Consider the following 14,296-nt stretch of genomic DNA (forward strand, 5'->3'; position numbering starts at 1 on the left):
CTGTGTACATTCGAGTGATAGCAGTAAAAGAAAAATAATGACGGGGCCAAAGGAGTCAAACAAAATAAGAGAAAATTCCAATGATGACAATTGTGATCATAGGATACACGTCTATTTCACTGGCATTCTACCAGAAAATTGTCTGCTGAAACTCATGAAGAGATAAGGATGATACGGTGAATCAATGTAGGCTATTTGTTTCTCATGTTTCATATTTATATCTACAAGATGAAAACCGGCAGATTCAGGATCAGGCTTTTCTAATTGGGCTTGACTAAGATAACAACGGGTTTATGCAAATAAATACAAAAGAAGCCAGAATATAATACGTTATTTGATTGAACCCAATGGTATTTACCAATAACAAAGCTAGGCTGCTTGCCGTATTTAAACATAGGCTATAGTTAAACGAGCAGTTATTCAACAAATTTCTCCATATTAGGCTAATATAAGTATGTTTTGCATAATGACTGGAAGTTTTGAAAACCAAGAAACCAGACTTTATGCCAATCGATCCATTAAATAAATACGTCGATAAAATGAATTTGATTGGATTTGATATTGTCCTTCAAACGTTTGTATTCCCGAAAGACAACAGCGCACACTAGCGGAAGTGCATGGTACAAATACGCATTTAAGTTTAGATTTTTTATTTTTTTTTACTGCTTTTTGTTCTGATTCCCTATATATACTCAAATGTCGTGGTAGACAAAGGTTTCCTTCATTTGCTGCCTAAATTATATAGTATAGCCTATTTTGTATTTTAATATGAGTTCACATTCATGACAGTCTCCTCATTCCCGTATCAGAATATCTGATTATTACGTGTATTCATAATTAATATTACAAGTATACGAGTAGGCCAGTAGTAGTAGTTGCGGTTGCATTTGCACCAGTAGGCTTATTAGTAGACTAGTTAGTAGTACTGTAGTGGTAATGTTGTCCATGTTGTTGATGATGGTGTTGCTCTGAATTAATTTGCTTATAACCTATAATTGCTTTGAATGTGCTGAGTGTTCATGGTTTAACGAATATTAAATGTGGTTTACGCTTTAATATTTTATTTTGTTAAATTGTCTCACAATTTCATGCGAAGACCTGTTTTTACATATTTTAAGTTATAGGCAAACTTTTTTTCACCTTAACAACCCATATCCTAGTACCTAGCCCACTAAAACTTAAAAGTGACTGGGAAAAACTTGGTGTCAACATTTCGCACGTTTTAAGCAGGCTAATTTAATCAGGTACTTAAGAGCAATTGTGTATTGCGCTGTTAGTTTAGACTAATAGTTGTTATACCACGTTTGAGAGGTAGATACACGGCGTGTGAGTTCCGAATCTCATCACTTCAATACGCACTCCTAGGGGCTGCAATCTTCAGTCCCTGGCCAGAAAGAAATACGCAGTGTAAACTAAATGAATAAACAAAATAATGTAGGCAGGGGCATTGATTAATAATTATTTGCCTAGTGTCCTGTTAAAATAAATGAATACATGTTCTACAGCCAATTGTCTGTCCAATTCTAGTAGCTGTTTATTTTATTTAAATTTAAGTAGGCTACGTATTCATTTTTGTTTTTTTTGTAATCCATAGCCGCACGTTTTGAAAATTCAAAACTTTTTCCACCCACAGCTTTTAGCTACACGGGATAAAGTGCCACGAATACTAAAACATTCTCTTCGTGGAGAGCAGAACAAGGCAACAGTTTTCGAGTCGTCTCAAAAATATATTACTTTCTAAAATAAGCTGTTAACTATCGTTAGTGACTACCTTGTGTGTCCCTCCCTCGCAACAATTCAGCAAGCTTTTAAAGTACGGGAGACGGCAATGTCAGACTGGCAATGAAGTACATTCATTGGAAAGACGTGCAGTGAAGGCAGCCTGCAAAGTCTAAATTCATATTTTATTTAACGAAATGATTTTTAAACTATCGACATTCATTTAAAATGTATCTTAATCAATGATTGCCTAACTGATATTGGCTAGCCTAGGCTACTGTTTATGAATACCAAAATATATGGAAGTAGGCTGTGTTAAATGTACAACAGTTCGTTCACAGTTCATTGTACATTATGCAAGTATAACTAGTAGTGTAGGTTATATAGGTATATTCAGTTGGTTATACCTACTACTACTACTAATAATAATAATAATAATAATAATAATAATACATCAGTAGCCTACTTTTAATGTGTTTTTGTGTTACATTTTCATATATAATTATACAGTTCCCAAAAGTCCAAAAATATATTTTTTTGCGTTTTGCTCAACTTCTGTAAACCTTACATTAAAATGAAACAATTGTAGTTATTGCTTTAAATTGGATCTGGTAACTTCAAACTTTAATGATATTGATTGTTCCAATGGGTTAATTACGTAGGCCTATTTGTGTGAAAATAAGAATGCCTTTCAAAGCTGATAATAGAGTTATCAGAGCTCGCGAGATACATGAAATAGTAAGGACGGGGGACGTTCGTTCATTTTTTACTTTCTGAGGCATGATTTTCAGATTTTCGTGCATATTTTCCCAAACTATCGTAACGTGATAATCCCAAATTAAGTAAAAATTTCAGAAAGAAAATGTTCCTCTAATCAAAATCAAACGGAAATATATAGGCTACCCGTTTTATTTTGATGTAGCGCTTTTAGCGATTGTTTTGTCAGATCCATTCTTGACTTCAGTTGTGTGACTCGATTCCACGTTGTTGTTGGTGTGAAATATGCCTCCCACAGGGATTCAATAGGCTGGAGTCCACTGTATCTTGTGAAGTATTGTGGAAATGCATAAGATACACCCCTGCCGTTCTAACGTATTGCAGTCAGCGAGATATTTTCCACATTTTTTAAGAAAAAATGGGATTATGTTTTACTTACAGATAGCCTAAATTCGTATTCTCTTTAACTTAAGGTCTTTCTTTAATTATCTTTTTTTTTTCTTTTCTTTTCTTTTTTGCGTTATGCAAAAATGTTAAATTGAAGCAATAATGTGGCGTTTTCGCTCTTGAATTGCAAAACGGTGAACAAAGCAAATACCTTCGTTCGTCTTAACCATTGTTGACGGACATGGGGTAGTTCATGTTGAAACAAGGCCTGCAGAGGGATGAAAGTTCTTATCTTCAGTTACATTAAACCTGCCATGTATTATCATACTTTTTAAACTCCTAGGTTACTTCTTAACTCTAACGAATGCTCACAATATGGGACAAATGCTAGAGGCAAGCTATCAACAGGCCACATTTTAGTTGTGTGCAATTTCAAATGATGAGGCCTAAACGCGTTAACATAGACTTATTCATATAATATTTGGTCGCTGAACGTATGTTGCTACACGGATGAGATTCGTACAAATAAAGTTTTGCAACGGCAACGCAATACACATGAAAACAGACCAGAGCAAAAATATCTGTAACGTAGGACGCATCTTGCAGCGCTGCACAGGAATCGATCACTTCAAAACAAAAAAAGACACTGAAGGTGGAAATTGGCTCAGGCTGGACCGGGTGAAGACACTTTCCCTGTAAAATCAGTATTGATTTGACTTTGCTCAAACTGAGTCGATGATCCGGTTTATTTAACACGAGTCAGGAACAGAGTAGGACGCGCGCGCACATGTCACAGAGGCAGCTCCAGCCCCCTGCGAGTACGGGTAGTGAAAACTAGTGAAACACAGCTAAAAACGCCCGTACGCATAGACGCGGCGTAAGAACCAATACGTCTACACGCGGACCAACGGTAATGAGGCGTTGACAGTCGTTTTTATAGCTGGAAGCACCGGTCTCGGTGCGTGCGCTATTTGTCCTGAATAAGAGCATCTGCCAAATGACCAGTAAATGCAGTAAATGCAACCTCGGCTACCATATGTACAGGCTACCATATACCGTGCTTAACCACTGGAACACGAGTGACTGAGCGGAGGCATGGATTAAGAGATTGAACTTAAATAATAATAATAACCCTCAAGTCTTGCGCTGAGAAATACAAGCAGCTATTATTAGTATTGCAGGCGGGTTACACCCAGTAAACCAGTCACAGTACCATCAGGACGCATTCCATGGTTTTTATTGGTGAATTGTACAGTCTCCAGGGTGAAGGAAATAGATCAAACTTTCGACCACAAAAAAATGACTTCCCACCCTCCCCCTCCCACATCAACAACCCCAACCCAACACACACACGTACACTCACACACACATGTACACTCACACACACGCACACACACATACTAAACCCCTCCCAGCAAACATGCAGAAAGTCAATCTTACCTGTACCAGGTCAGCCTTCAGAATCAACATTTTAAAGAGATAATAGTAAATTGTATGGGGAACATTTTTTTTTTTTTTTTTTTTTTTTTAACAGATTCATACACCACCTTACGGACAGCACACGTTCACAGATTCTATAATATTATGCATCACACACAAAGCCTTTTACCTCAAAAGCTATCACCTGTCCAAATGAGGGACACGCAATAGCTCTAAGTCTGCTTGAGGATTTCCCTGGGTCCAAAAATGCATGTGGAGGAAAAAATGTGCAATAAAATATTTGTTCTTTGTTCTTTTTTCACCATCCAGCACGATGGTTAAACAGTTTTAAAAGATGACGGAGCAGATGCTAATGAGCTGAGGTACTGTACACCGATTCGGAAACCAGCTGGTGAGTCTGTCAGATCCTCATGAGTGGGGTAACGGGTGGGCCACACTTCATTGCAGGGAAGCATCCTTTTTTGTTTGAGGCACTGGCCTCTCCCATTACCACAGACCCAGGCTAATCCCCAATCAGCACTCAGAACCTTTATTCACATGACTATGTGTGCTGCTACTCGTCTTGTCTCACTACGGCATGTCCTTGTGTCATTTCACTCCCCCACTTAACTTAGCTTGCTTTACAAAAAGTTTCTGATGAACCACAGTAAGACTGGGTGGAGTCTGAATGGGAGTTTCCTATGCTGACAGTTAAAAATACAACCAAAAAAGAAATTCCAAAATGAATAACAAGAAGAGTGACAGGGTTAGCGTGGTGGACAGTCGGGATTTACGATAGTTACACCTCCTCTTCTGTTCCTTTTCCCCAGAAGAGACTTCTGAGCACAGCCCACAGGAGCAATAACAACAAGCCAGACTTTTCAAGGAACACTTCAACATGAAGCTACCATACGCTGAGCGGGTTCGTCTTTGTCCCTGGGGGGAAGATGGGGTGGGGGTCGGCGGGGGGGCGGGTGGGCCGGCAGGGGAGGGCGCGGTTCACTCGACCGCCTTTAAAGAGAAGGACAGTTTTGGCCGGGACTTCCCTTTCCCCAGGATCATTTTCTGCTCCTCCTTCTGCTGCCGCTGTCTCTCCTGCTCTAATTTCATCCGCTCCTCGTGAATCTTTCTTTGCTCCTCCACTATTTTCAACTGCTCCTCAGCCTGGGACAGAGAAAAAAGCCCAACACACATGCACACGCACGCACACGCACGCACACGGACGCACACGGACGCAAACACACCAAATCAATGTAATACAGGGAAAATGCAAAAATATATATTTATATATAAAAATATAATACTAAACACAATTATTGTTATTACACCTATGTTTTCCAAGGTAGTCTTATCCAGTTATTTTAATAATCTGTACACATGACAAGTAATCCAAACAAGACTATACATTGTTCCCAAGCAAAAACACTCTTTAGTATTAACAATGGCATGCAAGTCCAGGACCATAAGGGCTGATGAGTACACAAAAACCTGTGATAAATGAGAACACAGCTGCACACCCAAGACAGCGGCCCTGCCCTGTGGTTCAGTACAGGTGATGGGCGCTCTATGAGAGCATGACTTCGCAAGAGGTTTCATGCAGACTCCATAGTACAGTGTTTACTTTTCCATTCACCAATACTGCTGACAATTCCAAATAAAAGGGCAGAAATCTATAAATTATGGAGAAAGCACTCACATCTTACAGAACATTAGGAGTGCGTAGAGATGCACAACATTTGCTTTTAAAATAGTTTGAATTACAATTATGTGCAAGAAAAAGATATTAGTTGGGCTATGCCCTTTCTTGCTCTGTGCAAGTGTATTTTCTGAGCAAAATAAAAACCACATAAGTACTTGTTTTACATGAAATTTAATTGTGTAGCATTAGATACAATTGAAATATAACTTAAATAGTTCCCATTTATCTGAAGTAAATTCCGTGCTTTTTACGCACTCCTTATGTTATGCAAATCACAAACGCTTTCTACAAACTGCTATGAACGCTATACTCAACAGGAACTCCATTTTCACATACCAGTTTGGCCTGGGCTTCAGCAATCTTACGGTTATTCTCCTCCAAAATCTTCTCCAGCTCCTCCCTTTTGGATTTTTCTTCCTCCTAGAGGGTGACACGGTGATGTGTTAGACAGGCACAGAGGCGGCCACATGCTGGCCCTGAATACACACACGCGCGCACACACACACACACACAGGCGCGCACACACACACCTCTCCTCCCATGCAGGGAAGCCATAGGAGCAACCCTCCTTCGCAAACGCACAAGCACGCAACATGATCAACGGACTAAAACACTTTATTTTAAAGCAACAAAGAAACATTGTTCTTTTTTTTTTTTTAAAAAGGAAGAAAAAAAAGAATCCCAGAATTATTTCTTTTTTTCCTCCCTCTGATGGAGAGTGAAAAACCCTCCCGTATCCCACACAGGTCTTACAACAGTCACCCTTCCAACCTAACTGCACATTTAAGCATTATATCAAAAAACACAATGCATCTACAGCTGTATAAACAGTTCTATGAATATATATATATATAAATATCAACATGGGTATATTAAAAAAACATTACTAAATCTATGTCTCACTTCTTGTCTTAGAAAACAATCATAAGCAAGAGAAAAGGGTAAAAAATAAAGATTGAATAGTTTGGCTCACCAATGCACGTATACCTACGCATTTTCCTTCACTGTGTTACCTACAACTCCTTTAATCATCATCATCATCAGCATTAAAAGGTGCATATTTACTGTCTTGTTCCGCGTGTCCTGCAGAGAGACAGAGAAGCGCTTCCGTGGCGACCAAACGAGCGCAGCCGCTTCCTCTTTAAAACTGATCTGTGGCGCGTGCTCTCTCGCTCGCTCGCTCACCGTTTATTCCCTTTTTCTTTTCTTTTTTTACAGAAACAACAGTACAGTGCAGTGCAGTGCGGTGCCGGCGGCAGCCAGGCCAGGCCGAGCGCCCAGGACCGCAGGCGAGTGAGCAGGGCAATGGCGTTAAGGAACACAAGTGTCGTGGAAAAAAAATAGCATCAGTCCTAAGGTAAACATTTTCAGGAAATTAAAAAATAAAAAAATCTTTAAAAAAGAAAGATATGCATGGAAAACGGGTTAGTTGCAAACAAAAAAGGGAATAATAATTTTTTTTTTTTATACAAAATTACCACACAAAGTTAATTCAGTGTTGGTACCTTTTTGAAAAGCAAACAGGATGCAGAGTGAGGATTTTGTGTGTGTGTGTGTGTGTGTGTGTGTGTGTGTAGACAGGGATTCAAATGGTGAAATGAATCCCTGGAAAATGCATGGGTGAGTGGCCATGAGGATTACATTTAAATTGTGAAATCAAAATATAACACTGAAAGAGAAAATATCACATTAAAAGCCAGTGTAATTTTGATCTCCATAGCCATGGATAAATCTGCTAGTTTGGGCAAGTCTGAAAAGCCAACTCTCCGCTCCTGTGTCCACTGAATTTGGTTTGATTGGTATATAACTGATTGAATGATCATTCACATTTATAATTCACAACAATGAGCAATGTGTACAGAGCAGGGGGAAAAAATCCCATTTTAAATCCACGAGCACATACATCAAGTGCACTTAAGATGGGCGGAAAACTACGTTTCACAGCTGAAAACTACAGCAAGGGGTATGAATTTATCAGCTTCCCTGTTAAAGCGAATGGCACGCCAGTCATTGGCACTGCGTGTTCAAGGGGTCGTTCATCATCGTTCCCTACCGCACATGACTGAGCGCGTGCGGAACTCGAGGTGGGGCTCCAGCGGACATGTCTGAGTCAGGACACACGAGGCACAGCAGCCAGTGAAACACTGTTATAATGATGCACGTTATGTCCCAGCATGACACTGCAGGACGCACACAGCAGGCCGCAAGGGCAAACCCCTCATACAAAGTGTATCACGCGTAGGAGTGACTGGGCCGGACCCGATTCGTTCAGCAAGTCAAACTCACAGCGCTGCGGGTGTCTGTGGGCTGCAAGGGGGTGCGTTTAAATGGAAGAGCCGGATTAAACAGAGGACCGTGTCTGCGGTGTTAAAAATAAAATACATATTGTGAGAAAAGAGGACAAAGTGTTAGTGAATAATGGAATGTCGAGTTGCAACTTTTTATTTTTATTCGGCACATTAAATAAGAGATCACAATGAGGAGGGGGGACTGGAGGACAGAAGAGGAGAAGGGAGCGGAGAAGTAAAAGGTGGGGGTTGGGTGGGTGGGTGGGTGAGTGGTTGGGCGGGGGGGGGGGGGGGGGTGTAGGGAGTGGAGACACCGACTGAGGATGTCAGTAATTTCGCCATGGCAAAAGTTCCACAAAATTTCCCCTGAGGCCTCAATATAAGAGTAAAACAGCTTCCCTAATGCTCAAAATATCAGCAGCAGGTATGTTAAAACCATGACCACAAAAACAGCATCCAGTCCAAAAAACAAAGTGTCCATAGAGGACACATTGTCACTCAAACTAAACCTAAAGCTACGTTTAATACTTAAGTTTTTTTTAACGTTTTTAAACTTCAGAGTGCTGTTGCTTCCTCCTCTGAGCGTTTCAGACAAAGAAGCAAGACCACGCCCACTTCCACTCGTGCCCCACCCCTCGACTCTGCCCCTTCAGCCAATCCTAATCCCCTGTGAAAGTTTTGCCATGGAGCTCCCTGGGGTGGGGGGTGCCTGCGTTCCCAACGACCAAGCGTTACCTCTCTGGCTTTCTGCGCGGCCAGCTCGGCCTGCCTCTGCTTCTCCAGCTCCTCCAGCAGCTGCCTCTCCATGATGCGCTTGGCCTCCTCCACCCTCCTCAGCACCTCCCGCTCGATCTCGTCCTTCCGCTTCTCCAGCTCCTCCTCCACCCGCTTGGCCACCAGCTCCTCCACCCGACGTGCCGTCTCCTCCTCGATCAGCTTCTCCTCGATCTCCTGCTGGCGGCTGTGGGGAGAGAGGGGAGGCCTGCTCAGTTCACCTTCTTTAAAGTGAACACTCCACAAGAGAACCCCTGGCTTAAAGTGCACACTCACATGGCTTAAAGTGGACAGCCACCTCAACTGAACTGCTCATCTCATCTGATTTAATGTGGACACTTGATTTAGAGGTCAAGACACTTACCAATCCTGAAATCACCCTAGCCCTGTCGGACTTCACAAGTCCTCTCTACACTATATAGGAAAGCACCAAACAGGTTTATAATAAGTACGCACAGGAGAGAATTCACACACAAGGTCTGCTCATAGCTCTGATCATGGACTTCGGTTTTCACCCACGGTAGCAAGGCACTTCTGTACAAATGAGAGTAACAGTGATTTTTTTATCCTATTAAAAGTGAACTCGCTTGGTTGACATCTGTTATTTCAGTGGATTAGCTGCATGTTTCATGGGAGCAATGAAAGTCAATGCAGGACTCAGAGCAGCACTAAACTAGCACCTGGACAACTCACAGTGGAGCAACTGCATCTGAACTTCGACGGTGCAGAGACGACACAGGGCAGCTGAATTAAGGACATCCAGAGGAGGACACTGAGGGGCTGGGACCAAAGGCCAAGCAGCGTCTCCGCTGTGGCTCACAGCTGACAGAGCCCCCCACCCCCACAGGGAGGAGGAAAGGGGGAGGGTAGAGGTAGGCATGCCATATCAGCCCCCACGGCCAGGGGCCACGGCACACACAAAAAGCAGGCCGCCTCGTTTACCCTTAAACAAGTTTAAACTGTTACAGCTGTACTGCCATAAGTGGTGGTCGAAGCCTACCACATGGCTTAGGGCTAAAGACCAGGCAGCCCCTCTTATTTCATTTCCACTTCGTCACAGAGAACCTAGAACTGTATGTTTTTTTATCTCTTATCTGTGAGCCTCTTTTGTCAGGGCATCTGTTTGAAGTGGTGGACAATGCCTCGCGGAACATGACTCTGGTGCGCTTCCGACGGCCGCAAAGTCCACGTCGCTGGGGAAAACGCACCGGCTGTCAATCAGCCCAGAAGCAAAGGTGAACAACGTCCGTCATCTCTCCCCGCTTCCCTTTCCCTCTCCCTCTCTCTGTGCGCTCAAAGTCCCCAAACCCAAATGTGAAAGAGGTGAAATTTTACTGTGGAGAATCCACTTAATTCACACCAACAGTAAAATGTCACTGACCTTTACTCTTCAAGTGAAAGCAAAGAATAAATGTGGTAAATTTGTTAAGATGCTGCTGACAGTTCTGTCACGCCAAGACTAGATAGTTGCGAGAGAACTGAACATCTAAAAGAACACACAACCATGAGACAAGTGGAAGCAACTTTTCAGGCATTCTGTATATTTAAACCAAACATGCAGGCATGAAGTCTTGGAACAAGAAAAATAAATAAGATTAATGCACTTTATGGGAAATGTAAGTGCACTGTGGTGGATGAGAAACAGACCTGGGATTTATGTATGCAAGACGGTGTTAACTCATGTCACAAATAATGCGCTTTGTATTACTTATGAATACTTAGGAATATTCAGGCAAGTCCTCCTTGGTGGATGGTATTAAGTCCAAGGAGAGTTCAACACACCCAGGGATCCCAAATGCCCACCAGCTTACATACATGCCCCATTTGCAAAATAATGAAGGCAAGCTGCCCCAGTAGGCCAGATTTCTGCTGCAGCGTCTGCAGGTTGTGACCTGCCCAGGGGTCCGCTGGGCTCTTGTGGGGCTGCTCTGGTGCTGGGAGGGGCATGCAATGTGACAGTCACTGCTGTCGCAGGTTAAATACTGCAGGCAAATTGCGGTCTGGGAGTTCAGTTTCCCTCATCCACAGGGAAGGGACTTTGGTATCTGCAGCCCAGGGGAGCAGTTTGACCTTCATTATTTCATTCAGCAGGCCACAGAACACAGAGGAGCAGGATGAAGAGGAGGAAGATGTTCGCTTGATCAAACCAGAACAGGGCTTCACTCTGCTTGCTCCAGGGCATTTTAGGCCTTGTCTAAGTTTGTTTCAGAAGTAGGTTACAGTTAGGTTCTGCTGTTCTGTGATGAATCATGGGGTCTGTTGCTTCAGCAAGCGATTTGGGGGATTCCCAGCTGTGCCTTGAAGTTAGCTCAAACCCAAGGCTACAAACTCGTTCCTGTACCATGTATGCTGTGAATGTTGAATGGTGGTACACACAAAGCCGGACATTTCATAAAGGTTTCTTAAATGGCACTTATTGCAAAAAAATATGAGTTTGACAGTTTGATTTGAACCTACAAATTGTGCACAGCCTTTCAAGCAGACACTTAAAACAGGCGTCATGTCAGGAAGAAAGTGTTCAAGAATGCAGTGAGGAGAGTCTTCAAAAACTGCTGCAGTTATATAAGCAACTTATACAGAGCAATGTGGATATAGATTTCCATTTACCGTAACAGAATACAAAAATGGAAGCACCTATTTTCTTTGCGTTGGGGGTGCAAACTATAAGGCCAGGCGGTTTTTATGAACCCAGGTACTACGCCAACCCAGTGACACCAAAAGAGCTGATCTGATTGGTTGGCGCAGCCGGTCCACACTGCAGCAATGGTGTACATGGGGCGTCCTGCGAGCTAAGCTAAAACACGCCGCTGAGGGGGTGTTCAACTTAAGGTTGTTTATCGCTAAACGTCATACAATAAAAAATGATATATAGACTATCCGTTTCTTGTGCCTGTGCATGACCCAAAGAAGTCATAACATTACACTCTCTGAGAAACCCAGCCTTCTCGTCTAACTAACGACAGCTAAACACAATAATTTATAGTAGCTAACCGGGTACATTTTTTATTACTTCTTGTTGTAATGAGGCATTAGATATACGTGTTGTACGTGCAAGTGCAGTATAATTAGATAGCTAGCTCTGAAGTTAAAGTTAGATGCCTGCCTAACTAGCTAACAAACAATCGTTTAGCTAAGAAAATATAGCAATTTTGCCGGGTGGCTAGCTAGCCGATTAGCTTGATTACAACGTATACATTTGTAATGACATTTTAGCAAGTACCTGAGTTAATAACGTGGGTCGAAATTTTAACGCAACATGAATTAGTCAATGCGGATGACCAGCAAGCGAATAATGCATCAGTGATGTAACACGCCGTGGCTAACAAAAGTAACTAGCAAGTTACCCGGATAGCTTGTATCAGACCCTGCCTGGCTGTTGTCGTTTGTGCTTGGGCCTTGTATGGCAAGCTGTGGGTATTAGCAATTGTTTGGATAGCCAACTAGTTCACGCAATGATATTTAGCTAGCATTCTTAATTATTTGGTTTAAAGGCTGGCACGGTAGATGGATGACGAACTGATCAACATGCCTCAGGGTGTTAGGTGACTAAAACCGTAATGATCAATGAATCTGCGCAAAATCGCTGCACCGTTGGCGCAAGATAAGCAGTCGCATAGCCATCAAATGTTAGCTGGCTTGCTAGGGAATTGCTAACTTAGTTCTAGTAACATATGCATAATGCATGGTTAATTATACTTACATCTTCCTCTGTCGCTCCAATTCGACCTTTTTCTCCTCTTCTTCCTTCTTCTGTTTTTCGTCCAGGGCACTCCGCTTGCTCAGCGTCCGACCAAAGATGTCAATTCTTTCAGGGGGCGAGGCGGCTCTCTCCCGTTCCCTCTCCCTCTCCCTGCGGGAGGACGCTGTGGTTGAGCGGGAGCGCGAGCGTGATTCTCGACGCCGGTTCCTCTTTCCTTCTCGGGACTTTGATCGCTTTTTGGACCTCTCTTTGTCCCTCGACCGCGACCGGGAACGGCTTCGTTTCTTATTGTGCTTATTGCTCTTCGAGTGTTTGGAGCGGGAAGAGCTGCGACTCCTGGAACGGCCCATGACCGCTTTTTCAGACCTTAAGTTTTTAATACTCCGTCGCTATGTTTGAACCTTAAATAGCATCGGATTTAGCCTTCAGATGCCCTACTGCTTGGTACGCATATCTCGACTTAAAGCGATGAGAGGCAACGATGTTTATGATGTATACTTGCACAGAAACGTGATTATTTTTGCAAGCCGCTAACTAGTTAGCTACTTCGTTCAAGCAAGATGGCGAATCTTTCCCTTTTCCCAGCATGCTATGCGTTCGGACCTTTCCGACAGTCTTCGAATTGTTGAATCTGGAACTTCGCCGAGTATGCTATTTACTTCGTGCGCGTCAATTAACATTGTAACGGAATGCGTTGTGTGTGTCTGTATTTATTTTCAAGTAGCATCGCAGATGAACAGGTGGAAGTAATTAATTTGAGTTGAACTAAACAAAACATATCCACTCACTAGTTTGTCATATTAAACGCTTCAAAACTTGAGTAAAGCTATACAACTACAAAGTATTTATAAGCATAGTACAGTTTGACTGAGTGTAAAACATTTCATCAGGCAGAGAGAATTGACAATTCATGTTGACGTTACTGGCGCCAAATCTGAATTTTGTCATGATCAGTGACTATTTTAAAATGATCCACAATAAAACAAATGTTAAAATAGCCGCATTAGTACTTAAAATGAAGCCTATTTCATATTTTTGTTTCATAATTAATCTGCTGGTCTTAAAATACACTGTGCTGGAAATGGTCATAGCTATATTAAACATATGACCTTGGCAGAACTAGTAAGGAAAAGGGTTTTCAGTACAGCAAATGTGCTCTCTGTTTGTGTGACTAATCCAGATTAAACTAAAATGACTTCTCGTTTTAGAGTAACAGGATTATCTCAGGTCTAGCACAATACCAGCTCTATCTGAAATGCTGTTATAATGAATGCTATTTAGGGAAATCTCTCCATTCAGTTTTCTGTCATGAATAATTCAATTTTGTTTTCAGATCTTAAAAGAATCACAGGGTTGTACTTCTGCTCCCGTCTGTTACAATGATCTTTTTGTCCCATTTTTAAATGAGTAAAGAAAGCATTTAAAAGGTGAGCTTCAGTGATGTGCACTGGGAGTAAACACTGGCACAACTTGAATGAAGTCTCGCACCTCTCGTGTGACACATTAATAGCTTCAGGTCCTATTTCCTTTTTTTTCTCTAAACATGTACAGAGAAGCTCTTTTTTATGTATATATATATATATATTGCCTTTG

At 42.1% G+C, this 14,296-nt stretch overlaps 1 protein-coding gene across 2 annotated transcripts; it reads right to left on the reverse strand.

Annotated features, from left to right (window-relative positions):
• Positions 1-4,044: 4,044 nt before the first annotated feature.
• LOC135240342 (arginine and glutamate-rich protein 1) lies at positions 4,045-13,333 on the reverse strand. 2 transcript variants are annotated; one of them, XM_064309698.1, is made up of 4 exons: positions 12,704-13,328; positions 8,965-9,190; positions 6,278-6,361; positions 4,045-5,406 (listed from the first exon to the last, which is right to left on the reverse strand). In XM_064309698.1, the coding sequence occupies exons 1-4, from the start codon at positions 13,051-13,053 to the stop codon at positions 5,242-5,244; spliced, it is 825 nt and encodes a 274-aa protein (XP_064165768.1). In that variant the 5' UTR covers positions 13,054-13,328; the 3' UTR covers positions 4,045-5,241. The 2 variants fall into 2 exon arrangements, 1 of the variants encoding a protein (XP_064165768.1); XR_010325657.1 differs by having other exon boundaries at positions 5,304-5,406; positions 7,007-9,190; positions 12,704-13,333.
• Between the last annotated feature and the right edge of the window lie 963 nt (positions 13,334-14,296).

This window comes from Anguilla rostrata, chromosome 15 (assembly GCF_018555375.3).
Source record: "Anguilla rostrata isolate EN2019 chromosome 15, ASM1855537v3, whole genome shotgun sequence".
NCBI classification, from domain to species: domain Eukaryota; kingdom Metazoa; phylum Chordata; class Actinopteri; order Anguilliformes; family Anguillidae; genus Anguilla; species Anguilla rostrata.